General features: G+C 45.0%; 1 protein-coding gene across 9 annotated transcripts in view; it reads left to right on the plus strand.

Annotated features, from left to right (window-relative positions):
- Window positions 1–26,775, plus strand: part of FRMPD4 (FERM and PDZ domain containing 4) — an 850,869-nt gene that overhangs the window by 785,599 nt on the left and 38,495 nt on the right. For all 9 annotated transcript variants that reach the window (XM_058713629.1, XM_058713628.1, XM_058713630.1 and 6 more), the window contains one exon: window positions 20,970–21,015. In XM_058713629.1, the coding sequence (XP_058569612.1) occupies window positions 20,970–21,015 (46 nt within the window). The remainder of the gene's footprint in view (window positions 1–20,969; window positions 21,016–26,775) is intronic.

Here is a 26,775-nt window from a genome sequence, read left to right on the forward strand (position 1 = left end):
GACTGCAGGCTAGAGACCATCTGGCCCACAAAGCCTAAAATATTTACTGTCTGGCCCTTTACAGAACACGTGTGCTGGCCTTTGATCTTGACTATGAAAAAAAGTCTGAATTTTGTTCTAGGAAAGAGGGCACCATTGGAGGGCTTTAAGCAGTAGTTAAAGAACCCAACTTACACTTTGACAACATCACTCCGTCTGCACTGTGCGGAGACATGAGTGGAGGCGTGAGCGGAGACAGAGAAGCCATTAGAGGTTCTTGAAAGAGTCCAGGTGAGAAATTACACCTAGAGAACTGACCCAGAGTAGTCCTCAGGATTTACAAAAGCTGTGTCAGAGAGGAAGAATCAGTAGGACTTGGTGGTATATTTGATGTGGAGATTGAGAGACCAGGAGAAACGGAGGGTAACTCCCGAGTTTCTTGCTTGAGCTGTGGGCAAATGATAGCTCCAGGAAATGAGATAAGCCAACGGGAGTTAGCAGAAGTAATTTAGGTGAATAAGTAAGTTTAAGTTCATAAAGCCTGTGTTGGAGACCAACGCGTCATGATTTTCTGATAAAACTACGTGGTCTTCCATAGGAATCATCACATGGCTTTTAACCCTCAGTTGAATGAGTGCCTCTGGCATAAGGTAAGCAATAATACATCTTTTCACTGCTGACACTTGGAGCGATTGTGTAATCGGGCCCCAAAGAAATGGTCAGAGTGCTCTGATTTAGGCAGATATGCCTATAATTGTGTGGCCTTGTCTTTATACTTGACAGAGTTTATGTCTAATTTATATGATGCATAAGCATGAGCTAATTTGGAACTTCATCTTGAAGAGAAAAAAAAAAACATTTCAGGCCATCGATTAGAATCTTCTGGTCATGAATTATATATGTACCCACCACACTGCAGAGAGCATCTTTGGGGATGTACAGTATAGGATTCAGAATAGTCGTGGGGCCCTTGTCACTATAACGTTTATTTTGTGTCTGACAGCTGTGGGAGACCCACTCACCATGTCTCAGGTCCTGATTTGAAATAAGGAGATTCTAGAATTGTGCTGAGCCATAGGCTGGCCAGGAGTAGCTCTGAGGGCCCCAAGCCTAAACGAGACCTCCCACGTGTGAGTCATCTTCTCATCTAGGCAGGTGGCAGGGCAGTAAGGGGTTTTCCTTCGGCGGCCTCACCACTTCTCTCAGGTGGAAAGGAATTTTAAGCCCCATCATACCTCCACCCAAGTCTTCTTAAGCAGCAGAGCTGGCCCAGGTTGGAACGTGGGGATCTATATGGAGGACTTTTATTTCCCCTTCTTTAAATGAACAGCTGGTCAGAATTCCCCCTACCAGTTTCACAGGGCATATGTTTAAAGACATGTTTATATGATACATTACATGAGTTTCAAAGGAGCCATTAATGTCCCATTTGGGCAAAGAAAATGCAGTTTTTAAAAGAACTCCTAATGTGTGTTTGTATAATTGTCTCTCGTGGTATTTTTTTTTTAATTTTTTTTTAACGTTTATTTATTTTTGAGACAGAAAGACAGAGCATGAACGGGGGAGGGTCAGAGAGAGGGAGACACAGAATCCGAAACAGGCTCCAGGCTCTGAGCGGTCAGCACAGAGCCCGACGCGGGGCTCGAACTCACGGACCGCGAGATCATGACCTGAGCCGAAGTCGGCCGCTTAACCGACTGAGCCACCCAGGCGCCCCTCTCGTGGTATTTTTAATGTCACTACTGTTTATCACATATGAAAAATAAGACTTTACCATATACTATCAAAATAATATTCACCCAGCAATAGTCTCCTACCTATTTTATATTGCCGGCTAATCTCATTTTGTTTCCAAAATGCTGTGATCCATTCAGACCTTGTTGTGTTTTATTTCATATTATTTTTCTATGCATGGTATGTTGTATTATGCTATGGGTAATTTTGAGAACTCTTGCTCTTTACCTCAGTTTTTTTTTTTTTAATTTTTTTTTCAACGTTTTTTATTTATTTTTGGGACAGAGAGAGACAGAGCATGAACGGGGGTGGGGCAGAGAGAGAGGGAGACACAGAATCGGAAACAGGCTCCAGGCTCCGAGCCATCAGCCCAGAGCCTGACGCGGGGCTCGAACTCACGGACCACGAGATCGTGACCTGGCTGAAGTCGGACACTTAACCGACTGTGCCACCCAGGTGCCCCTTTACCTCAGTTTTTATATTTCCCTTTTCTTATCTTCCTCACCACCCTCGAGGACGTTTTTTCTATTTTACGTAGTTTAATATCCATCCTCCTTGAACATAATGAAACTCAAGAGAAAAAAAACAGTGTAAGGGACAATTTGTTCCTGTCCTTAAGATTGTTACATACATTTTGATTTGCATAATTTTTAGGTGACTCTGGTTATGGACACGCTTCCATTTGGTGGCAGGACTGAAAAATCTAGGATGATTAAAAACGGAAATCACCAACTTCACCTGCTGTTCTTAATAGCCTTGAAAGTAGAAAATGGCAATGGTTCTCCTGAAACTCGAATCTCTTATTATATTGGGGATATACTGGGAAACGATCTAAGCCACCCTGTTAGGTTCTATAGGAAGAAAGCTGTTTCACTACTTAGGTTTGTTTGCTGTTTGTTTTCAACCCCAGTGGATACCTGCTTTTGAAAAGTAATCTTTGTATGATTCTTCATGTAGTAATTAGATAGCTCTTGAGAGTGAAATACTTTCTTTCTTCATATCAGCAGCCCAAATGTAGGCTGTAAACCCTATTAATTCAAAGCAGAAAGGTCTTGAAATTCAGTGGCAAGGTTAGGGCAGTCCAAGTGCATGTTCAAAGCAGGATTTCCCAATAGACAGGAAAACAAGATTTCTCTCTGCCTTGCCATGGATTAATTTATAAATACTTCTCTTCGGTTGAGGCTAAATTCAGACGTGGCAGGCACACTTCAAAAATTTAGTCTAAATCCCACAACCTCTTTCCATCAGTGAAATATGATCATGGTTGACTGAAAATCTGTCAACTTTTAGAGAGGATTAGGGCATTGCTAGGTTTTCTGAGTTCTGGGCTGTTGTTTCAGGCTAGCTGTTGGAGCTCCGTACCTAGTCTTCCTTAACCTGATTTTTCCTCCTAGCAGGAAGGCACAGTCTGTCTTGTAGCTGTTTACGAACAGTCTCTGTATGTGCCATGTTAGAATTACAGTTTTTTCATCGGCATTACCTCTATTCCTTGCCAACATCAAAAATAGTATTTCCCAGGGCTCTTGGGTGCCTCATTCGGTGAAGCGTCCTACTCTTGGTTTCAGCTCAGGTTATGATCGCACGGTTCATGAGTTCAAGCCCCACGTTGGGCTCCACACTGACAGCACCGAGCCTGCTTGGGATTCTCTCCATCTCTCTCTGCCTCTCTTTCTCTCCCTCTCAAAATAAATAAATAAACTTACAAAAAAATTTTAAAAATGTATTTTCTCTACACGTGCCCCTGTTCGTTAACATGCATATGCAAGTTAGCAACTGGAACAACACCTTGTTAATATCCAAGCACAAGTTCAATCCCTGTAGAGCCCACATAGTTCCAGTCCCGATACACGTAGACTAGGAGTTAGTGACTAGGATCATTAACCCTTAGGGACACCTGGGAGCCCCAGCTCCTCCTGGCTCGAGAACAACCTTCTACATAGGTTCTATTTCACTAATTCCATCTGTGCCTTTCAGCTTTTCGTTCTTGGACACCATTCGGATTGCCTCGGAGGCCTATGGACTCCGGCTTCCTCTAAATCGTCCTCACATCTCACTTCCTCTTCACCGTTTCTGCATCTTTGGTTTAAGTCATCATTTCACCTTACCTGGGACATGGCAAGGGCTTCATCACTGAGTCCCCTTCTCCCCACGCCCCTGACGTAGGCCTGCGCAGTTGGCCGAGTGAACTTTTAAAAATCAAGCTGATTGTCTATGTTAACTAACTGGACTTTAAATAAAAACTTAACAACAACAACAACAAAGCTGACTGTATCAGTCCCCAGCTTCAAGAGCCCACCTCAGGGTCACTGTCATTTGAGATAAGGTGCATGCTGCTTCCGTAGATTCAAGGCACGCCGTTCTCTCCCACCTCATTTCCTTTGGACTTTCTACTCCAGGTGCGTAACATCTCCTTCATTTCCCTGCCCACCTGGCAAACTCTTCCTGAAGACCAGTTGAGGCATCTTCCTTCTTTGCAAGTGCTTCCCTGAGTGTAACTTCCCTCCCAGCCACCCTGGAAAGAGGGGACCCCTTTCCTCTTCATGCCTCCACATGTACCCATATATGCTTCTATGTGACACTTTCATTCCAGTCATATTTATCCGTGAACTGGGGCTGTGGGCTTCTTGAGGGCAGAGAACCTGTTATATTCCTCATATTCCTATAGCCTAGCGTGCTTCCGGGTACATGAATGTTTATGGAATCAAAAAAAAAAAGTGAATGAATGAATATATGAATGAATGAGATCCAGATTTGGCTGGTTGGTTTTGAAAACCTTTGCTCTTGTGTCTGGCTTCCTTTGGAAAACATGAATGTATTTCTTCTGAATTCTGATAGCAGCAACAGGCATTCTACAGCTTTCCTTGCTGCATGACACCCACTAAAAACACAAATTGCAGCCATACATTTAAATGTGCACCTGTAACCCCACTTGCTTTCCTTTGCATGGGATCATTTCTGCCAGCTATTTACCATTCAGTAATGACTCTGCTACCGAAGGGTGGTTCTCACCAGGTTTCTGCGCATCAACTGGGTCTTCCTCACCTGTCCCCAGTGTTCCTTTCCAGCCTTCTTTCCCACCTTGCGTCCTTGTTATGTTTGGAAATACACTATTCCCTAACCAGCCCCAAAGCATTCCTGCCCATAGAACTGTTTTCACCTTCAGTGTTCTGGAAACTACCTTTCTTACCGAGCTCTCACCCATCCATGAAGATCCAGCTCAAAAGCTGCCTTCTGTGTGGTTCTCCAATGATGGTCATCCTGGCTCTTACAAGTTGCGTTGTTCTCTTGCCGTTCTGTGTTTCCAGGACATCTGCAGTCGCTCTGCTTTATAGCTGCCAGTCCTTGCTCTGCAGGATGAGGTGCATAAACCGCTCAGCCTCTCTGGGCCATCGTTTAGCTGACCACCGAATGGAGGAAGTGATACTTCCTTGTCACTAGTGTTATGGAAATCCAAAGAAACAATATGGCGACATGCTACGGGGCCTGTAAGATATACCCAACAAGTGTCTTTAGTAGGCAGCTCTAGTGAGCCACCAGAGAAAGGTAAAGCTTTGGGATGTGGGCACTCTGAACACTGATAACGACTTTACCAAGGATGGAGGGGAAAAAGTGTCGGTGCACATGGCCTGGGTTGGATTCCTGGCTCCTCCTCAAATGAGCAGTTTAACCTCTTTGGAGGATGAGATGTTTAACCTCTTTGAAGAGAGCCTGTCTTCGCACATGCAAGTGGAAATAATGAAAACTCCCTGGCAGAGTTATTTTAAAGAGAGGAGATAATGAGGGTCATGAGCCTGACCCAGGCCTGGTACAGTCAGTGATGAATAGTAAATGGAAACTGCCACGGCTCTGATGACCTGAACTGAAGTGGTTTCCGGTGTTCCCTCATCTCCTACATGGGCCATACCAGCCGAGGGCAAGAGACAGTGTTATGTGACTGGACAGGGCCTGGGAAAGAGTGCTTGTGAGACCCATGAGACTAAAGTCCATCTTAGGAGGCTGCCGACCTGGACAAGGGTCAGGTTCTCCTGATTTAGAAACCTACTTAGCCAACCAGCACACTCCCAGGCTTCCCGAGTCATGGGTGAGAGCATTCTAGAGCATCCTATCAGCTCCTGCAAGAGTTCTCCTCAGGAACTCTGTGATGGTGAGCTCAGACAGAAGCTCTAACAGTATGCAGTGTGCGTGGTGGGGGAAGAGCAGTTCTTTGTGTTGCGGTGAAATGAGCCAACTCCCTCCCTGGGCTACAGTGTCCTCTGTGTCTTCCAGAATGTTCTCCCTCTGGGCTCTGGGGACAGGAGTTAATGATAAGGAAAACAGGAATGGTTGAAAGGACAGCAACAGCAGGCACTGCCATCTCCAAAGACCTACGGGTCAGGGTGGTATGCAATGCATCAGTCGTGACCCGTGACCCAGATTCTGCCCCAGGGTTGAGCCTGTGACTGCGTGTATAGCAAGGACCCTTCCACAGCAGGATGGCAGGACTGGATACATGTGGTAAATGAGGATTTCTTTTTCCTCTGGCACCCGGGCTCAAAGCATTTTCATCTCCAGATCCTCTGTATCTTCATCTCTAAATGGGAATAATAACAACTCATTCCTAATGTGCTTAAAGGGAGTACAGGAGAGATACTGGGTATGAAGTGCTTTACACAGTCCCTAGCATACAGTAGATGTGAAATAAATGCTCAGTTATACTGGTACTTCCTCTAGGAATGTTGCCAACTGGCCCCACATAGATCCTGGCCATCTCCATTGCTATCCACACTGGAACCTTCTGCCGAGTAGCCTTCTGATAAAAAACATCCAACTCTTGTGACTCCAGGTAGCAAAACAACATGCTTCTTTCTTTTCCCAATTTGTTCCCTCTTTTCTTTAAGGAGAGTCAGTCTCTCCTCCCACTTACCCTTGCAGAGCTGTCTCTGAATGTTGAACGGTTGCCATGGACACCAGCAGGTTTGGAGGCAGATGGGGTAATCTGGGAAGACTTCAAGGGAGTGATTCTTGGAGAGAGTTCTGAAGAAAGAGGCTGGGTATCACTTGTCAACGAAAAGGTTTCAGGAAGTTTTGGGTAACTAACGTTGAACAGAGCAGATTGATTAATGTAGGGGACGGAAAGAGTAACTGGCATTGGGTCTCTGGGAGGGACACTTGTCATCTGAGATTCTGTCCAGTTTCTGCATCTTCTGGATGAGAATGCAAATGGCCAGAGGTATGAGGGACTTGCTCACACCCACATGGGGTCAACCAGGGAATCCCCTGCTCGATGCACAAGTCCCGGATGATTCCATAGAATGGCAACTGCAGGCAGGCAGGGATTCGTTTTTGTTTTGTTCACTGATGTATCCATGTAGCCTTGAACAGTCTTTGGTGCATAGTAGGGACTTGTCAAACATTTGTTCAATAAATTCCAGCAGTTTTTATTTTTTTATTTTTATTCATTTATGTATTTATTTATTTTTTGAGAGAGAGAGAGAGAGAGAGAGCACAAGAGCACATGAGCAGGGAAAGGCAGAGAGACAGGGAGACACAGAATCTGAAGCAGGCTCCAGGCTCCGAGCTGTCAGCCCAGAGCCCAACATGGAGCTCGAACTCACGAACCGTGAGATCGCGACCTGAGCCGGGATCGGACACTTAACTGACTGAGCCACCCAGGCGCTCCAAATTCCAGTGGTTTTGAAAGCTGAAATGTAAATTAAGTGGAGAGCTACGGGGTTGTCCTCTACTGGGAGACAAAGATTAGGAAGCCTACTTGAAGAGACAATGCAGTTGGAAATCATTACGGTACTTTGAGAAGAGAAGTGGTATGTGATCAACAGAATACCTCAATGACATGGTTCAAATCGCTTCCAAATAGACCAGAAGGAAAGGAGACAGGAGACATCCCACTTCTTGATAAAAAAAAAAAAAAAAGCTCTTTATTCCAAATATGATTATGAAGCAAATTAACTCGAAGGCCGGCCCATGTATTGGTTGTTTGAACGCCGTCAGCTTCTCGTTATCATCATATCTGACAAAGGCGGATGTATCCACGGAGTCCAAGAGAAGTTCTTTTCACCGCAAACAGCAGCAGGCCAACTTTCGGCCCTGCCTTCTGAAATGGTCAATGTCAAACAAGCGTCGCACCCACTGGCCTTGGCGCGCACATCTCCTAGAGCACGGAGTATCAGCGTCAGCCTCTGGGACCAGGTGTTTAGAGTTGCTTGCAGATCTACTTGGTGGACGCAGTGTCGGAAGTGAAGGCGATAGCTGCGTCAACAAGATGGAGAGGATTTGGTTAGCGAAATGGATGCAACATCTACATACTTCCTGGGTGGGAGCAGGGGCGAGGGTGGGATCCTGCGAGCACTTCACCCCTCTGGCGCTGTGGGCCCAAGTAGAGAAAGTTTAGTCAAGCAAATGCAATGGCCAAGAAGTACTTCTCTCTAGCACTTGCTTCTCGAAATTATTTTTTCTCCCTTTCTTCCCTCAATCCCTGTTCTCATCCACCCACTAGGATCTTTTTTTTTTTTTTTTTTGGCAGTCTTCAAGGAAAAATAATGAAAAGAAAAAGAACTAGAATTTACATAATACCTTTGTGCCAAGATATTAAAAGCAATTCACCCATCTATAATTTGTCCTACTCACAACAACTCCCTGAACAGGCCTGTTATTATTATTACCATTATTATTATTTCCATTTCGTGGTCACATGGCTTGCCGCTGCGATTTTTGGCTAACACCTCATTTCTTGAACAATTTGAGCCCCTCCGCTTATGTATAAAAAAAGGCTTTAACTGCCACCTCCCGGTTGTGATGCTTCCACATACTCCATTAGAGTCCCTGGCTTTCTGTTGAATTCTGTCGTTTAAAAATATATGAAATCCCCGTATTGTAAGGGCGCTGTGGGCCTGGTGCACAGAAGGTGCAGTGAGCACCGAGAGAGGGCAGAATCAAACATAAATATCTTTGGAACTAAGAAATGGAAAGCAACTCTCAAGGCAAATTGATTTGAATTGCATAACAATGTGATTTTTTTTTTTTTTTTTTTTTGCAAGAATCGACTGGGGATATGAACTGTTCTTTCTAACAGCTTCAACTTGGCAGCTGACATTCCCTGTCTCTTTCTAATTAATCTCTTGCAGTCTTTTGGGCCCCAAATTTGTATTGGCTTAGCATTTTTTAATGGTTCGAAAGTGATTCGAGCTGCCTGGATTTTTTTTCTTGTCCCTTCATATGCTCCACGATGGCAGTGCCTCCACGGGAGTGACCCTGAGATGGGACGAGCCACTTCCGAATGGGCTCTTTTCACCTCCCCATCCGTCAGTTCCTTCCTTGACCCAATGGTTTACTTTTCACGTAGTGAGATTTTATTCAGCAGACCAGATATTGAGTCTGATGTTTTCCCCTTCTTCCTACCCCCGCATAACCTTTAATCTACTTTCTGGCTCTATGAATCTGCCTATTCCGGAGATTTCCTAAGTGGAATCTTATGATAGTTGTCCTTTTGTGCCTGGAAATAAGCATTTCTCTCTCATGTATCTGAAAACTGGTTGGGGTGGTTCTGCTAATCTTGGCCAGAAGGCCTGCCTGGAAACTGCAGATTACGATCAGGTCCACCTGGACCTCTCATATCCTCCTGGGACCAGGGGCCCGGCTAGGGTCCAGTAGGTCGGTGCTGACACAGGGCATAGGCGGGCAAGCGGGAACACATACGGCCTCTAAAAGAGCAGGCTCTGATCTGGCACACTGTCGCTTCTGTACCTCTTGGACTGGCCAAAGCACGTCCTGGCCAAGCCCAAAGTCTAGGGTCAGGAAAGTAAAGCCACTGTAACCTGTCTGAGCCTCATTTTCTTATCAGGAAGATGGGGATCATACTTTTATCTATTAGAGCGATGCGACTATTACTGAAATGCTCTGCATTTGCAATGTGAAGCGGCAGGCAGTATTATTGCCATTCTTAAAATATAAAGAGCAGAAAAGCGACCTCATCCAATGTAAGTTTACTTTTTTTTTTTTTGCTATTTTTTATCAACTTTATTTTTCATTGAGAGACAAAAAAAAAGAAGTTGAAGTTGAAGCCAGAAGAGTTGGAGCTGGGCACCTTCATGGAAATTCAGAAGGAGATTTAGGATTGCAGATTGAGGCCTTTTGGAATTTGATGAGCCGGTAGCAATCTTTGTCCACTGGCTTTGTTATTTGCTTTTAACAGTGGCGCCCTTTCTTCCACAGAAACCTGCCCCCCAATCCCAGTGCGTAAAGCCACGGAGAGTCAGTCCCTGCCTCGGAAGGGTTGCATGGGGTGTGGTTTGAAAACTGAGATTCCCGATCATTTTTGATACAATTTGCACGATTTAGTTGGGGTGAGTTGAATGTTGCACGCTCCTTCCTTGTTGCGCCCCTCTAAGATGACACAGTTTTAACTCCTTCTAAGTAACTTTAAGACATTCTTGGTGCTCAGTCAGACACAAAGAAGAGTAGAAGAAGGTAACAGAAGGCTAGTAGAGTTCATCAGAAGAGATATCTGTGTCACAGGATGGCAAAAGAATGGCATGGCCAAATAACACAATCTTCTTCGCCTGAACATATCAGCCCCACTCCTAGGAATTACCAAAAGACATGGAAGAGTTGGACCCCATTGGGAACAGTGCATCAATATACTCCCATAACATAAGCTATTTACTTATTATTATTAAAGAGCAATACTGTTTCTACAGCTCCAATCGCTCCCTTTATTCTATGGTGCGTGCTCATTGCAAAGCCCGCAAAAGGGGAAGAGGAAGAAGAAGAGCCAGGAAGAGAAGCATCTAAAGGTTTGGGACTCCATTCTGAGCGGGATGGTGTGTACCTATGGCCAGTAGGTTGTAAACCTGTTAACCGGACAGCACTTTTATTTAGTAGTTCTGAAAATGAACCATCTCCCTTCCCTCTCACAAATGGAAAACCACCCAAACGTTCATCAGTTGGTAAAAGGGATTTAAAAATGGTGCCACATTCACACATCCGCACGTGGCCATTCGGATGAATCTCCAACCCAGTGTCGAGTGAAAGAAGAAAGAAAAGTAAATAGCTTATGTTATGGGAGTATATTGATGCACTGTTCCCAATGGGGCCCAACTCTTCCATGGTGTTAGAAGTCAGGATAATTATTCCTGAGGGGTAGGTTTGACATAGCCCGGGGTCTCTCGATCTTGACACTACTGACATTTCCTGCTGAAAATTCTTCGTCACAGCGGGCTGTGCCGTGCACTGTGATATTTGGCATCGTCCCAGCCCTCTACCTACGAGATGCCAGTAGCTCCCAATTGTGATAACCATAAATGTCTCCAGTCATTGCCAGACGCCCTCTGCGGGGCAAAATCGTTCCCCATTGAGAATCACTGATGTATCAGTAAATACTTATCAAAGGAACGTATGAGGTGAGAGCTCTTCAGTATCATATGTGTATACAAAATAATTGAAATTTTTTCTCAAGAGCTCCCTCTGCCCTTTATAAAGCTTAAATGTAAGTACCAGTTTCATCCATTAGTTAAAGGTAAGTAGTTCAAAGGCCAAAGACAACATTCATTCAGCAGAAAATGAATTAAATAGATGGAAAATTTAGGTCAGCCCGAAAACAGTTTCCAAATTGAGAGTGCCTAACCTCAAATTTTACTGCAGCAGTTTAAAAAATATAACAAAATAAAGTGCTTGAAATGGGACACTCATTAAAATGTTAATTTTGATAATCACTGCATCGTTTATGTGAAGTTTAACCTAATGACCCAATATTCTTCACAAAGAAAAGCCCAGCGGAAGCCTTAAATACATTCATTAAAATGTGAATTCGATTTTGCAAAGAATTCTGGTTTCTCCCTAGGTTTATATTTAAGTCATTGGTTGTATGGACTCATTTAATTCTATGCCTCAAATTACAATGTGCTTTAATCCTTGCTCTGCCAAGTTCAAATACATACCCGAGGATACACCGCCAGTTGTGCCCTCAAAATTCTTCTTTATAGTGAAGCACTTTTAGTCCAAGACTCTGGTAGGGTCTTTTCTTCTCTCCTAAATTTGTTAGTTCTTTTTCCTCCACCCTAGTCTCCAAAATCTGCAATTGAGCTCAGTTTGTATGACAGACATTTTATTTTTTAAAAAATTTTTTGATGTTTATCTATTTTGAGAGAGAGAGAGAGAGAGAGAGGGAGAGAGAGAGAGAGAACACAAGCAGGGAAGAGGCAGAGAGAGAGGGAGAGAGAATCCCAAGCAGGCTCCACGCTGTCAGCACAGAGCCAGGAGCGTGGCTCCAACTCACGAACCATGAAATCGTGACCTGAGCTGAAAACAAGTCTGACACTTAACTGACTGAGCCATCCAGGCACACCCCCTGACATTTTAGTTTTTAATTTTGTTTAATGGTCATTTGTTTTTGAGAGAGAGAGTGCATGTGAGCAGGGGAGGGGTAGAGAGAGGGGGGACAGAGGATCCAAAGAGGCTCTGTGCTGTCAGTGCAAAGCCCGATGTGGGGCTCAAACCCACAAACTGTGAGATCAAGACACTTTATTTTTAAATGTGACTCTGCACTACAGCATTCTGGAGAGCCATTAGATTGGACACTTTGATAAGGGAGACATGTTCAATTTCAAAATCATCTGAGCCCTTTGACTATTATTTAAAAAACATATTTTGGGGGGGCACCTGGGTGGCTCAGTCCATTAAGCATCCAACTCTTGATTTTAGCACAGGTCACTTTCTCCCGGTTCGTGGGTTTGAGCCCTGCATCGGGCACCGCGCTGACAACGCGGAACCTGCTTGGGGCTCTTGCTCTCCTCTCTCTGCCCCTCCCCACCTTCTCGAAATAAATAAATAATCATTTAAAGGAAAACACATGGTTTTCGAAATCTTTGTGGACAGATGGTATTGCTGCCCAACAAATGAAATGGCTTCAGATAGTTCTCACTGATATCACTCGTGTGGCTTCTGTCAAGAACCAACGAGAGCTGTTGCCATATGTGGGCTCGTTTGACTCGGACATCCAAGGTGGCTTCTTCATTCACACATTGTTGCCTGGACTCAGGCAGCTGACAGAGTTGCAGCTGGCCAGGCAGGTCCCCTGTCTCCACATGGCCAGCTTCCTCACATCATGGTCGTTCCGGGGTCATTGGCCTTCTTCCCTGGTAGCTGGCTTCTCTGAGTGAGCCTTCTAAGATACCCAGGGAATGGGTCTCTGTAAGGCTTCTAAGCTTCTTCTAAACAAGGCCTAGAAGGCCTGCAGTGTCACTTCCACACTATTCTATTTCTCAAAAGTAAGTCACAGAAGTAACCCGATTCAAGGGAAGAAGACTACACAAGGTGCAGACGCCAAAAGGCGTGGTTCATTGAGGGCCATGTCTGGGGCCTCTGTCGCACAGATTGGAGACGATGAACAGTTCAATCACCCAGTGTTTCAGGGTGAAGTCTTTACCGTATTGCACAAGAAGGGTCTTGTCTCAAATTCTCCTCATTTGTCCCCTTGGCTACCAAACTGGTGGTGTTTTTCACTCAGCTGTAGAACCCCTCTCTCAAGGGTAAAATGGTACCGGGAGAGATATTGTAGAATCCGTAGAAGCCCAGCCAGTGCTAGGGGACGAGTGGATTCTCTGGTCTATCTCTTCTGTCTTTTTGGCCCTGATGACTAGAGTGGCTTCATTATGCACATTTTCTTTGTCAGCATCCCCTGAACAAAACTGAGAAATAGCAAATAGTCTCATTCTTCTTTGCATTTATCAAAGTAAAGGCTCCGTTCAGCAACAACCTATAGAGTGTTAATGTTTCCCAGAGTCCACGACGGATCACCCTTAGCCTTACTGTGTTGATCTGGTTTGAGTGCTTGGTCATTTGCTAGCTGCTTCCGTTCTCTCCAGCTAATGGCTTCAGCACATGTTAGGAATGGATACAATGCGTAATCAGAGTCTCTGTTCAGGGCGTCAGAAAGGTCAACGAGATGAAGCATTAAACCTCCATTCCAAGTAGTCCTGTGACAACTTCTCTAAAAGTGAAGGGCAGCGTTATTTCCTCCAGCTTTGTCAGCAAGTGACCAGGCAGACTATGTTATGGCTGCTTATCAGATCATAACAATCTTAATGTTCTTTCCACATCTCCTGGTTCAGATAAGAAGAAAAAAATAGAAAGGAAGCCACGGCGATACCGATACCCTAGGATTGCAGAAGGGCTCTTCTGAGCACAGAGTCACTGCAGAAATGCTGTTCGTTTCATTATTTCTTATTTCCATCATCAGTTGCTGTCCAGCAGCAGAGTGTGAGGGCTGAGGTGCACACACTAGCTTGCAGAAAAGAATATTTTGCTGATCTCTTTGAAGAACTCTGAAGTGCGAAAAGGAGAAAGAATATGATGTGTGCATGTGCTTACCTTAGTAGGGAGAGTTCAAATGCCCCTTCTCTGTGCCTTACCACCTCTCTTGCCAAATAAAAATACCGCCCATCAATCTTTTGAATTATGTTAGAATGTCATTTTACAGTTTAAAAAATCCTTTCATATATAGCCCTAAATTTCCTCTTTATTTTGCCTTTCAGAAGCCTAACCTTTCAGCCTCTGTGGATTGAGTCTTTACTTCACTTTGAACTTTAAAACCTTATAGTTAACTTATTTGGGCTTTTTTTTTCTTTTTTTAAAGCAAGACTCTTGAATTTTGACATACAATATTTTCCTATATAATAGTTATTTTGGTTTGTTTTGGTTTGGTTTTCCCAATCTCTGAGGAAATCTCAATGCTCTTCACATATGTACATATGTACCGATCTCTGAGTTGTTCAAGGGACCTATTTAGTTGGTGTAGAAGGAAATATACAATAGCGCGTGCCGATATGATTATATATTGCGATATTAAGTTCATGTAAATAGGAAGTGAGAGAGGCAGCGCTAAGAAAAAAGAAAGTAGGCTGATGGTTGCCAGGCCTGGAGAGAGGGAGAAATCGAGAGTACCTGACTGCTAACAATGGGATGTGTTGCCAAAGCACGATGTGCAAACACTGATGCTGGATGTCCCGAGCGTGTTTCAAGCAACTCCGTCACAAAGGGGTACAAAGAGATTTTTGTGGCAGAATTGAAGGCAAATTTGATAGCAGCAGTTATATTTTCTTCTGCAGGTCAACACTGTGATGCAGGGATTAAGGTGGTGTTTTGAACAAACTCAACAATCTCAAAACTCTTGGTACTACAGTCTTGAAAGTGTTCTTCAAAAGTGGAAAATTCACTTCTGATTCATTATGAAATAACACTTCTCTAAGCATGCCCCGAACTCTATTTTTTAATGTCCCTGGCTGTTTTAGGTCTTCATAAAAAGAAGTTATCTGCTTACTTGAATGGAGTACCTCCCATTCTCATTTCTTTTTTCTTTTTTCTTTTTTTAAATGTTTATTTATTCTGAGAGAGGCAGAGTGCCAGCAGAGGAGGGGCAGAGAGAGAGGAGACACAGAATCTGAAGCCGACTCTAGACACAGAGCCCAACGTGGGGCTCAAACTTACAAGCCGTGAGCTCATGAACTCATGAGCCATGAGACCATGGCCTGAGCCGAAGTCAGACACTCAACTGACTGAGCCACCCCGGTGCCTGTTCCATTCTCAGTTCTAATCTCTCTGTTGAAGTGATTTTTTAAATGGCTTAGATCTATTTCCCACTCACCACCCCCGTCCCTCTCCCCTGTCCAGGATCTAAGGGTTAGGAATTCTCAGAGATCCAAAACATCATGAAGTTAATTCTTCTTGTCTGGCAGGTCATAATGAAATAATTAAAGATAAGAGAAACAGAAGAAAAGCACATCTCCAGTCTGGATGATTAATAACATACTGGAATGTGGGATGCCTGGGTGGCTCAGTCAGTTGAGTCACCGACTTTGGCTCTGGTCACAATCTCATTCATGAGTTCAAGTCCCGCATTGGGCTCTGTGCGGACAGCTCAGAGCCTGGAGCCTGCTTTGGATTCTGTGTCTCCCTCTCTCTCTGCCCCTCCCTGCTCATGCTTGCGCACTCTCTCTCTGTCTCTCAAAAATAAATAAACATTAAAAAAATTATAAAAAAAGAAAATAACATACTGGAATGTTTTATTTCAATTCAGATAACTTCATTTACTCGTTAATTGGTAAAATTAAAATCAATCTAGGTTATGTTTCAAGCACTTTGCAGAGAATTACTATAGGCACAAAAACTTGAAATGCCCTCAATATAACGTACATATTTTGAAACATGTTTCCCATTTTTATTTATTTTTTTTATATTTATTTCTTTTGGGAAAAGCTCTAGTGGGGGAGGGGCAGAGAGAGGGGGACACAGGATCCTAAGTGGGCTTTCTGCTGGCAGGCTGACAGCAGCAAGCCAGATGTGGGGCTCAAACTCAGGAACTGCTGAGATCGTGGCCTGAGGCAAGGTCCAGCCACTCAACTGACTGAGCCACCGAGGTGCCCCTCCCATTTTCAAATTAACATACTGAAAAATGCTTTTCCCTGATGTCGCTGACCAAAAGAAAAAAAAAGTCTCATGTGAGGTGACTTCATGGGTGGAGACCACTTTCAAGGTACTTACAGTTCACTTAGCTATGAATCCTTCTGTTAGTGTGGCAAACAGAATCTAACGTGGCCCCCAACAATCCTCGCTTCTGGCTATTCATACCTTTGTGTATTCCCCTCTCTTTTCATCTGGGTGGGGCTTTTGATGTGCTTCTCACCAACAGAATGTGGCAAAGGTGATGGGATGTCATTTCTGTGATTATGTTACAGAAGATTGTAACTTCCAGTCTTCCAAAGGAGAGTTTGCTGGTTATGATGAAGCAAGTTGCCATGTTGGGGACACCCATGTGGCAAGACACTAAGAGTGACCTCTGTCCAACCTCAAGCAAGGAACGGAGGTCCCTGGTACAACAGCTCAAAAAGGAATTTAATCCTGCCAAAAACCACAGATGTGTGCTTGAAAGTGGATCCTTCCCAGTCGAGATTTCAGATGAGACCTCAGTCCTGGACAACACTTTGATGGCAGTCTCATGAGAGAAATTGTAAAAGATAACCAAGTGAAGCCATGCTCGTATTTCTGCCTCCTAAAAACTGTGAGATAATAAATGTGTGTCGTTTTAAGCCGCTAAGTTTGTGGTAATCTGTTATGTAGCACTAGATCAGTAACAAAGCTAGCGTCTGTGGTAGCACAGAATAATGTTCCCACCCGCAAAGATGTCCACATCCTAATCCCCAGAGCCTGTGACTCTATATGTGATTCAGTTAAGAATGGGGTGATTATCCTGGACTGTCTGGGTGGACCCAATGTAATCAGAAGGGTCTTTATAATGGAAAGAGGAAGGCGGGAAAGATCCAGGGAGAAATGTGAAGATGCGACGCTGCTGGTTTTGAAGGGGCCATGAACCGAGGAATACAGGAAGGCTCTAGAAGCTGGAAAAGGTTCCAGAATGAGTGCAGCCCTGCTGACACCCTGATTTTTAGCCTAGAGAGACCCTATTTCAGACTTTTGACTTCCTTTCTTTGTAATGTGATAAATTTGTGTTGTTTTAAGCCACTAAGTTGGTGGTAATTTATTACAGCAGCAATGGGGAGCTAATACAGTGTCTGTGCTGATTTTCTTAGCGTCTGAGCCACATACCAGGTGTCCTTCTCCAGGCACTTACCCGCTCCTAGCAGACTGCACTGGAGCTGGGCCTATCTGCTTCCCTTTCCAGAAGGGAACAAATAAATACAGTGCCACTGGGCATTGCTCTGGAGGAAATTAGCATTTTTCCCACAGCCTTGTGTGCCCATCTATCCTCACTCTTGTGTTTGCCTTATTGTTTCTTCTGAGAGCCCTGAGCACTCACTGTCTTAGTCAAGGATTGTTTGGACTCCAAGAATATGATCTGTTCAAGTTAGTTTAAGGAACGAGAAGTTAGAGAGGAGTGTAGCAAGCAGCCCTCAGAGGGTAGAATCCTATCACACTTGTGTTCTTCTTCCCTGCTGCCCATCCATGACAGCTCTTCAGGGCCAGCACTTCCTTGGCCTTCAATAAACTCCCAGGCAGGCCCCGTATGTGGATTTAGCAGGTTTGGAAAAACTCTCCAGTCACTCGTACACTTGGAATCATGACAACTTGTAATCTGTGATTTCAACGTGTAATTGTCATGTCATAGTCCAAACTCCCAACTCCACGAGATGCCTTCCTTACCCCTTACTCCCCGCCTGGGAAGTCTACGGTGGGTTAAGGGGCATCCCCCAACCTTCTTCTCTAGCTTTGGCTCCTTCCACATTAACATGGAACCAGGACAGTGAGTTAAAAAGCCAGGAAGTTCTCCCTTGATTGGCACCCGTGTAACCTGGCATTGGTTTCCTCTATCCATGGAGTTTAATGAAAGTTGACTCTTTGTCCTCAGCTTCTGTATGTTTCTACTAAGGCTCTCTCACCTGTAGAGAGGCTCAGTTGGGCAAGACGCCTTTGTTAAATGACTCCAGGGTACCATTTCTACTGCATCTCCCACCTATTGGTGCCAGGAATTGCACACTTTGGGCCTGCCTCTGTGGAAAGGGAGGAATTTCCCAAATGTAGCGTCTGTTCTTTGGGCGTGTGTTGCTTCCGCCAGCCTCCCCCAGTCGCCTTTGTTGTTGTTGTTCTTAATTGAGTGATGAGTCAGGCTCCAAGGTGCATAAGGGGTTAAGGGTCCCAAACTCTGGTTTTCAGTGCCTCCTTTGAAAGTCCTGTAGCACCTCGCTCTAACATGCAAGGGTGATTGGCGTCTGCTGGCATGAGGCCTCGGCTGAATCTGCCTCAGTCGTCTTAGCATCCTGTAACATATGAACACATATGGCTTCCGGTTTTCCCCCCCTCCTGGGATTGAGTTAGGAATCCTAAGGGACCCGCAGCACTATGGAGTTCATTCTTCACATCTGGCAGGTGATAATTAAGTACTTGTAGATGAGAGAAAACAGAGATAAAAGCCTATTCGCACAACTGATGATAGTTATATTGAGATTTTTTTTTCCATCTTATTTGATTTCTAACAGAATGGTGAGTCTTATTCAGCCGTGCCTGGGACTCAGCTCCCAACCCTCTGTGCTGCTTCTGATTCTGATTCTGCAGAGAAGGAAATCTGATTGGCTCACTCCAACCCCCGCGTCCGATCAGCTGTGCCCAGAGCATGAAACCCCGGGACCCAGTGCCTGCTACTGAGGGCCCTGGGAGCAGAATGGGGCAGAAAAGGCCCACTGCCGTGGCACATGCACAAACGCCAGAGGTCCCTTTGTTCCTGTTTGTGTTGCTTTCTGCCTGTGTGCTCCTCGTATGCAGAGGCCTGTGTGGAATCAGTGTGGGCTGTGCCATTGTGTTACATCCACCGAGTGAGTGGTAGTTGTTTGCAGTGGAACAGCCCCAAAGAGTGGGGAGGCTGGCTGTCCCTTGTCCTGGTGAGCAAATTAGGGATTACGTCAGAGGTTTCTGGGAGCCGCCTCTCCTTAAGCAGTTTGTAAGTTTGCTGACCTGTGTCTACCCCAAATCTCTTCATCCGCTTTCAGATTGTGAGTTTTTTAATTAAGCCATACGTGCAGAGAGTCAAATTAATCAAACTCATCACTTCATGGTATAAAGGATCGTCATCGTAGACCCACGCCATGCCCCTCTCCTCTGATTTTACTTGTTTAGATTCACACCCACTCCTGTCCCCCCCGCGAGAAAAACTATTCCAACATGTTGAGTGCGCACCCCGTCCTTTCTTATTGCATTCTTCCAGATGTGTGCTGCTGTTTTGTGCACACGTGTTTTGAGCTTTTGCGAATGGTATTACGTTATCTATCTCATCTGGTTTCTTACACTACGTTTGAAGCCCCATCCTAGTAGTTACCAGGCACATCTAAGCCTCTGCCTCCTCTTGCTGGATCATTCTGTGATACGCACCTCCACGCAGTCCCTAAAGGCTAACGGCAGACTTTCTCTGTGATATAAGCCAGAATGGAATGGCTGAGTCATGGTGCATGCGATGCTGAAGTTTGCCTGATGGTGCCAGACCGCTCCCCTGAACCACCACGTGTGTCCGCACACCCAGCAGCAAAACGCATGATCGTTCATCTTAGCCACTCAATTCTGGCATCGTTATACTGTTGCTCTAGGCCTCTAATGAAAATACTGGCTGTCTACTTGAGCTGCTGGAGCTTTCTGCCAACCCTTGGCAACTGGGAACTCATGGGAGCATGTGGGCCACAGTCAACCATGTGCCGTCCCCACCCTGCCACCATGACCATCATCCTAATCTCTGATACCTTGAGTTTCTTGAGTTGTGTTCCTCCTTTCTCTGCTCCATTGATTTCTCTCCTCCCCCACCGTATTCCCTACCTCACTCCCTACACCGCCCGCCCCACCACCCCTCCCACCCCGCCGCCGTGGTCCAGTTAGTAGAACCTGGTCCAACCCAGCCTGATGCGGGCACATTTAGCCACCATGCAGTTATTGCCAGAAATACGATTTGCGGTGGCTTCTTCTGGGGAACAGCCTTGCAACAGATCCCCTTTACTTTACCCATTCGGACAGTAAATCACAAAAGCAGGTAATTAATGAAAACCTAACGTAGGAAAAGTCAGCGTCTCCTCAACAAAGTGGCAACTGACCTTTCTCCTACTCAGATTAAAAAGGGAAGGAAGGAAGGAAAACTATTCCCTGAGGGGTTGAGTTCTTTCCTGGGATTGAGTTATTGTTCAACGTATTCCCCCTCATGAACAAGATCTCCCAATAAGTGCCCATCTGAATACGTGTCGGCCCAATGTCCTGGGCATTGTTACCATGGACTTTGTGAGCCACACAGTATGGGGATGTGATGTTTGCTGGGGTGCTGTTTGCACACAAGCAACCTACACTGACCGTTTTCTTTCATGACGCTGGCCCTGAGAAGATACCGCTGTTACGAATTTTTAAAAATGGATTCCTTTTCTAGAAAATTAAAATGAAATGGCGAGACTCAATTTTGAGAGCCGGGGAAAGTGCAGAGACTGATTGAGATGAGGCTTCTAAAACAGCCCTTCCCTCGGCGAGTGTTATTTGAAGGTCCTGCTGCTCAGCATAAACCACACGGGAAGCTTTCCATCAGGCTGTTTGTTACACTGGCTGAGCACTTGACTTTGGTTTTCTCCACGGTCTGAAAGCCCACTTTTGAGCTTTTTGATTTACGCTGCCTGGGAGCCCAAGAAACGTTTGCCAATATCTCACACGTTTCATTTCAAAAGAACACTGTCACTGTTAAGAGTCCGGCCTCTGTGCATTTCATAAATATGTTTGTTTCTTTTCTCTTTCAGAAGCTGCAAAGAATCAATCCTCCTCACTGTCATTCAGCCTTACCCTGTAAGTGTCCTGTGAGTAAAAGTGCCACTGTATGACCCCAGGATTCCATCTCCTCGTCCCAGTCCCAGTGAAACCATGACGTTGAGTAACAGCAGAGAAAAACCGCATGCGTTTACAGTTCGAGTTCAGAAATCTTCAGTGCTTGTATTTTATACACCGTGATAGCAAACCCACTCATTGGAGAGAAAGGAAAGGAACACACTTTCTTGTGTGTGACCAGCTTAAGAATCACAAATGTAATGGGAATATTTAATTGTAGGACATTCTAGCATCATCCTTTTTCATATCCTCTTCTAAATAATTTGGTACATATTTCAGGGAGACTCCCCTTTAAGGGTGGTTGTCAGAGGAAATACGGCTGTCAGAATGTGATTTCAGCAGCCTTGGTCAGGAAGGTGGGGAACAATTAAAATCTTACTGCCTTCAGTTGCCATGATTTTTTTTTTTTATAACAACGTTATCGTGGTATGATTTGTGTATCCTAAAATCCACCCATTTTAAGTGTACAATTCAATGATCTTTAGCAAATTTACTGAGGTATGCAGCCATCACCACAAGGCAGTTTGAGAACAGTTCCTTCAGCCAATGAGATCTCTCGTTCCCATTTACAGTGACTGCTTCCTTCCCACCCTTAGTCCCAGGCAACGACTAACTTACTTTCTATTTCTATAGATTTGCTGTTGCTTGTGAATCCCATACATTGGCAGTTGATCTAAAAAATACTCTAGCAAATTCCTGCAGATTTTCCCCCAAACGTTGACCGTCACTACCTTGTGTGGCCTTTGCACGGATTGGCAAAGATTCCCACCTGTTTACGCTTGTGTTTTCTTCCCCATGCAGTTGGGGGCTCTGCTCTTTGCCACACTCCATCTCCTGACCAACCTCTTCATCTCCCGTGTTCCAGCATTTTCCTCCTAAACACCACGGCCTAAGCATTGTCGGCGCGAAAAAAATATGTATTCAAGATTCTGATAAGATGACGAATAGAATTAGCCGAGTAAACAATTAGCCAAGTAAACAAACTGTGCCATCCAGGACATAAGTACTTGTAATAAAAGCTTAGTTTACCAGTGACCGTTACTTTTAGTCCCTTCTCTTTGATTCCTTCCAAACCGCTAGTCTCTTTTTACATTGTTTACCAAGTTAACCAAGCTGTCACTCACACCCTCTTCAAATCTGTCCACGCTCTCTCATTTCTTCACAGTGGACAAATACGTTAGGTGAAGCCAATGGGAATGTCTACCATAACCGAGTGGCTGACCAACCGTAACTTCCTGGTGGATCTTCAAGTTTATATGGTCTTTCCTGAATTCTCTCTTCCCACTTTGTAACCTATTACACAGCAAGATCAGAACCGTTTTATGGCAAACCAGGTTATTGTGGCAATGTGACGTAATGTTTCATGCCGTGCCATAAACCTGGAGAAAGAGCAAGGGTTTTGCCACTTAAGTGTGGGGTTGTGCCCTGTGGCTTTGTTTGCTGTTTTTGCCAGTTGAGCGTGCATGAATACTCACAGGTTATTCATATGAACACTCACTGTTATCAGTGGGTCATGGAACTTGCTGTAATAGATGATCTGGAACTTTCCACGAGTTCAGGTGGCTGTTGATACTGTGCCATATGGAAGGTGAACATTTAACCGCAACATTTAGGAGCAAGTGTTGCCTGCTTTGCTGGCCAATAGCTGCACCCCTGCTTTCGGCAGCACTCTCCCCCTGCCCGGCTGCTGTGAGGGAATCCTCATCTTTGACTTGCCTTGACCAGCCCTTCTTCCTGAAATGCCCACCGCATCCTCCAGCCCAACACGTCCTTGGCCTAGCCAGACCCTTCTCACCTTCCAAGCCTCTGCGCAAACTCTCAATGCTACCTTAGCGTTCTTTACCGTCACCACTGCCGACACTGGGGCTGGAGATCTCTGCGTTCTGTGGCGCCATTCTGGGCACTGTATGATACTTAGCGGTATCTCTGGCCTCTACCCACTAGATGCCTGTAGCACCCTCTCCCTGAGTTGTGACAACCAAAAATGTCTCCAGACATTGCCAAGTGTCCCTTGGGGGTGGGGGGGTGGATTGCCGCCACTTGGGAACCACTGCCCCACCTAGAGTCTTCCCTTACTGATCAGGCCCAAAGTGGCTTTCTCCTCTGAAATGTGGGAACAGAAATGAAGGAGTAGAAACCCCCAAGTCATTTCAATAGATCGATTGGACTCAGAGAGAAAAGAAGGTGGGAGAAGAGCCTACACGTTGTTACTTACATTTTTGTGTTTGGATTTCCCTACCAGCGCGTTGCTTTTTAAAATACAGAAACATATGGGATCCATGTATTTGCTGAACATTCTCTCAGCAGCCAGGACTGACCTATTGAAACAGATGAGCCACCAGACCAAAAGAAAGTGTATAAAGTCTACTTTATTGCGGAGAGTGAAAATTAGCATTTTAATTTGTTTTGTCACTTGCTGGCCAACCTTTGTTATGTTGCATTTCCCCTGCATAACAAGGTCCAGTCAAGACAGAGAGTGGATGTTTACACCTTCTCGCCTCCCTGCACTTGGTCCCAGGGTACCCAAAGCGAGCCCAGCCATGGTAATCAGTCTTTCCTGAGGCCCAGCTCCAGCGGGCCTGGGAGAAGAGTCTCACAATTCCTGAAGTTTTTGGAGAAGTCATTCCTAACAGGCTGCTGCCTCGTTTGTGAAGTATTGTAGACGGTTCTCTCCTTCCCCCCATTTTGACGCGATGGAAGTACAGAAGGAGACACAGACGCAAGAAAATAAGTATGAACACATCTTTTCCCCGGAGGCAGCCAGTGTCAGCCACTGGCCTATTTCCTTCCGGTCGTTGGATCTGCACCCTGTCAGTAGTGGAGATCTTTTACATACAGCTTTATTCTGCTTCTTTCACTTAGCGGATCAGAAGCATGTTTCCATATCATCCAGAATTCTTTCCAAGCACCATATACATGGCTGTAAAACATTATACTGAACCAAGATTTACTTAACCAACACCCTATTACCAAATGCTTCATACTGACTTCGATCATTTTCTCTTCTGCTTGTGCACACAGCACCTTCCTGGATAAATCTTCATCTGTATTTAGTAGTATTTCCCCATTCTATGACGATGGCATTTTAGGAAAGGAATTTCCAGATTTCTTGGGGATTTTATTTGTTTTCTTCTGACCTACCATCTCCTTTCCTTGCGCTGTTTCCATTTATTAGAGAGCTTTCTTGGCCAGATCCTTCCTGCTTTCCTTTGACCCTGCCTTCCACGGTTCCCAAGTCTAGAACTTCCAGAACTCCCTAGTTCTGATGCGGCCTGAGACAGAGATTATTGGAAGAGTCTCGATTACCTCCCCTCACACAGTCCCAGCTCAGTGGGACTTGAGAGAAGTCGGTCTCGGTGCTGTTGCCTTGGAGCTACAACGATTCCCATGCACTCGGGTTGTTTCTAGGCCAAAGAGGAGACAGACCTGTTTGCCTGCTTCTCACTTCCTGCCCTGCTTCCACTCCGTCCCACGCACCCGAGGGAGGCCCAGTGTATCAGATGGCATCGGCACCCAGACCACATCTTCTTGGCATGTGTCACATGGAGCACGCCAGCCCAATTTCCAGCTGAGAGACCGGTGATTGTCTGTGGGGTTTTTTTCTGGCCACAGGCAGATGCCCGTGCAGCAGGCCAGAGGTGCTGAGGAGTCCTCATTCCCAAAAGAGCAGCCACTGCATCACTGACTGACAGGAGCTGGTGAACACATGCCCTAGCTCTCTGTCTCCTCCTCGGACATGATAACTCTGATGCCTGGGGTCTGCCTCATTCCTGGAGTTTCCCAACAGGGTTAAGCCCCAGTTGCTTACGGTGGTGACGGACTTACAGAATGCTTCATTGGCTTCCTCTTCTGCCCCGTCTCCCTTTCTCCTGCTCGCCTATGCGTGCTTCCTTGAAGCGCCTCCCATAACTGTTCCCTGCCCATGATTCTTTGTCTCAGGTTCTGCTTTGGGGGAACTCCAAGCTAAGTTACCCCGTGATGACTGTGGCTAGTTAGACCCCACCAAACATTTACTCAGTGTCTACTATGCCAATAGTACCATAGACGTAGAGGGACTGCAAATTCAAGACCTTACGCTTCAGTTTCAGAAATGTCTCTTATTTATGTGATTTTTTTTTCAAACAATGTTCTAGTGACTTCTAAGAGCAAGTAAAAGCATCAGGAGCACACCATCCGTCTACTCTGGCCACCTTAGCAACAGCAAATTTGGAAAGAGGTGCAGAGGCTGATTAGAGCCTTTCTGATCTCAAAATTAATTAACAGCAAAAGAATCTGATTATTCTAGATGATAATTACTTGTCATTTCCACCACAGGATATGAAGTGCTTGCGATCAGCACCCACAGGTCTACAGGTTGCTAAGAATTAATTCCTCGGGTTTCTGAGTGGTGTACATTGTACGTTTTTTTGAGCCGCAAAAAGAGATCTGAGTAAAAACCACAGTCCTGCCTGGTTTACATACCCCGTGTGCCAGAAATAACTCCAGCCAGGGGAATAAGCCATTATCTTGTTGACTCTAATTCAGTCACCTTCAGACATGAAGAGCTTATGTTGCTATGGTCAAAAAGTAATTTTTCAAATGGATGTTGATTGCATGGAATAGTCACAAGTCCACAACAAGAAAAATGCACTTGTATGAATTCTTGGACTTTTATCCCCAAGTCTGTTGACGTGTAAATACACATAGAATAGTATTTACTTGACTAACTACCTTGGCTATCTAGTCTCCTTGCTGGTTTTCCAGGTTTGTCATTAGGGCATGGTAAATAAATATGGGAGCAAGGAGGCCATAAGAGATGGGCATGCTATAGCTACAGAGAGAAGAGAGGAACACCCCCAGCTTGACAAGTTCTGCTCTATGGGGCCACTTACTTTAGGGGATAATCACCTTACCGCTTCCATGAAAACATCAATCCCTTCTAAGATTATGTACCAAATGATAGGCATAAGACAAACTTAGGTTCTGTGAAGTACTTTTTTATTGAGGCAAGGAGTGACGTAGACCATTTTAGGAAAATCCGGCCAAACAGCACATTTACAAATTCAGACGCACAGAGGGATCCACCTCAGTATCCGCCATGTTGAACACGTGTGGGACCCTTCCTTCCCAAACAGTGCTGGAGCAGCGGCTGCTTCATCATTGAAGCACCTCGCCTAATTAGTAGTGTCTGTTCTGGGTAGCTTTCTTACAGCCGCTTCACTTGTGCTAAACCCGTTATGCCAACGTAAATATCTCCTGCTTAAAACCATTAAGGGAGAATAATGTTTTCCCTTCAGCTAAAAAATGGCACATTGACAGCAAATGAACTCACGGCTGTACGATTTGTTAATCGTTACTAAACTTGGCCTGTAATTACAGAGATACTGAGGAGAACACTACTGTCACATCCCTTTAGCTCTGTAGTAGGACTTTTTTTTTTTTAATGTTTATTTATTTTGAAAGAGAGAGAGCGGGAGAAAGGGGAGAGAGAATCCCAAGCAGACTCTGTGCTCCGTCTCATGGCCCTGAGATTATGACCTGAGCCAAAGGTGGACGCTGACAGCCCGGAGCCTGCTTGGGATTCTCTCTCTCCCTCTCTCTCTGTGCCCCTCCCCTGCTCGTGCTCACTCTCTCTCTTTCCAAGTACATACATAAATATGTTTTTTAAAAGCCAGGCTTCTGTCCTTTCACAGCCATCATTTAAAAAGATCCTTGGAGGGGCGCCTGGGTGGCTCAGTTGGT

The sequence above is a fragment of the Neofelis nebulosa genome, chromosome X (genome assembly GCF_028018385.1).
Source record: "Neofelis nebulosa isolate mNeoNeb1 chromosome X, mNeoNeb1.pri, whole genome shotgun sequence".
NCBI classification, from domain to species: domain Eukaryota; kingdom Metazoa; phylum Chordata; class Mammalia; order Carnivora; family Felidae; genus Neofelis; species Neofelis nebulosa.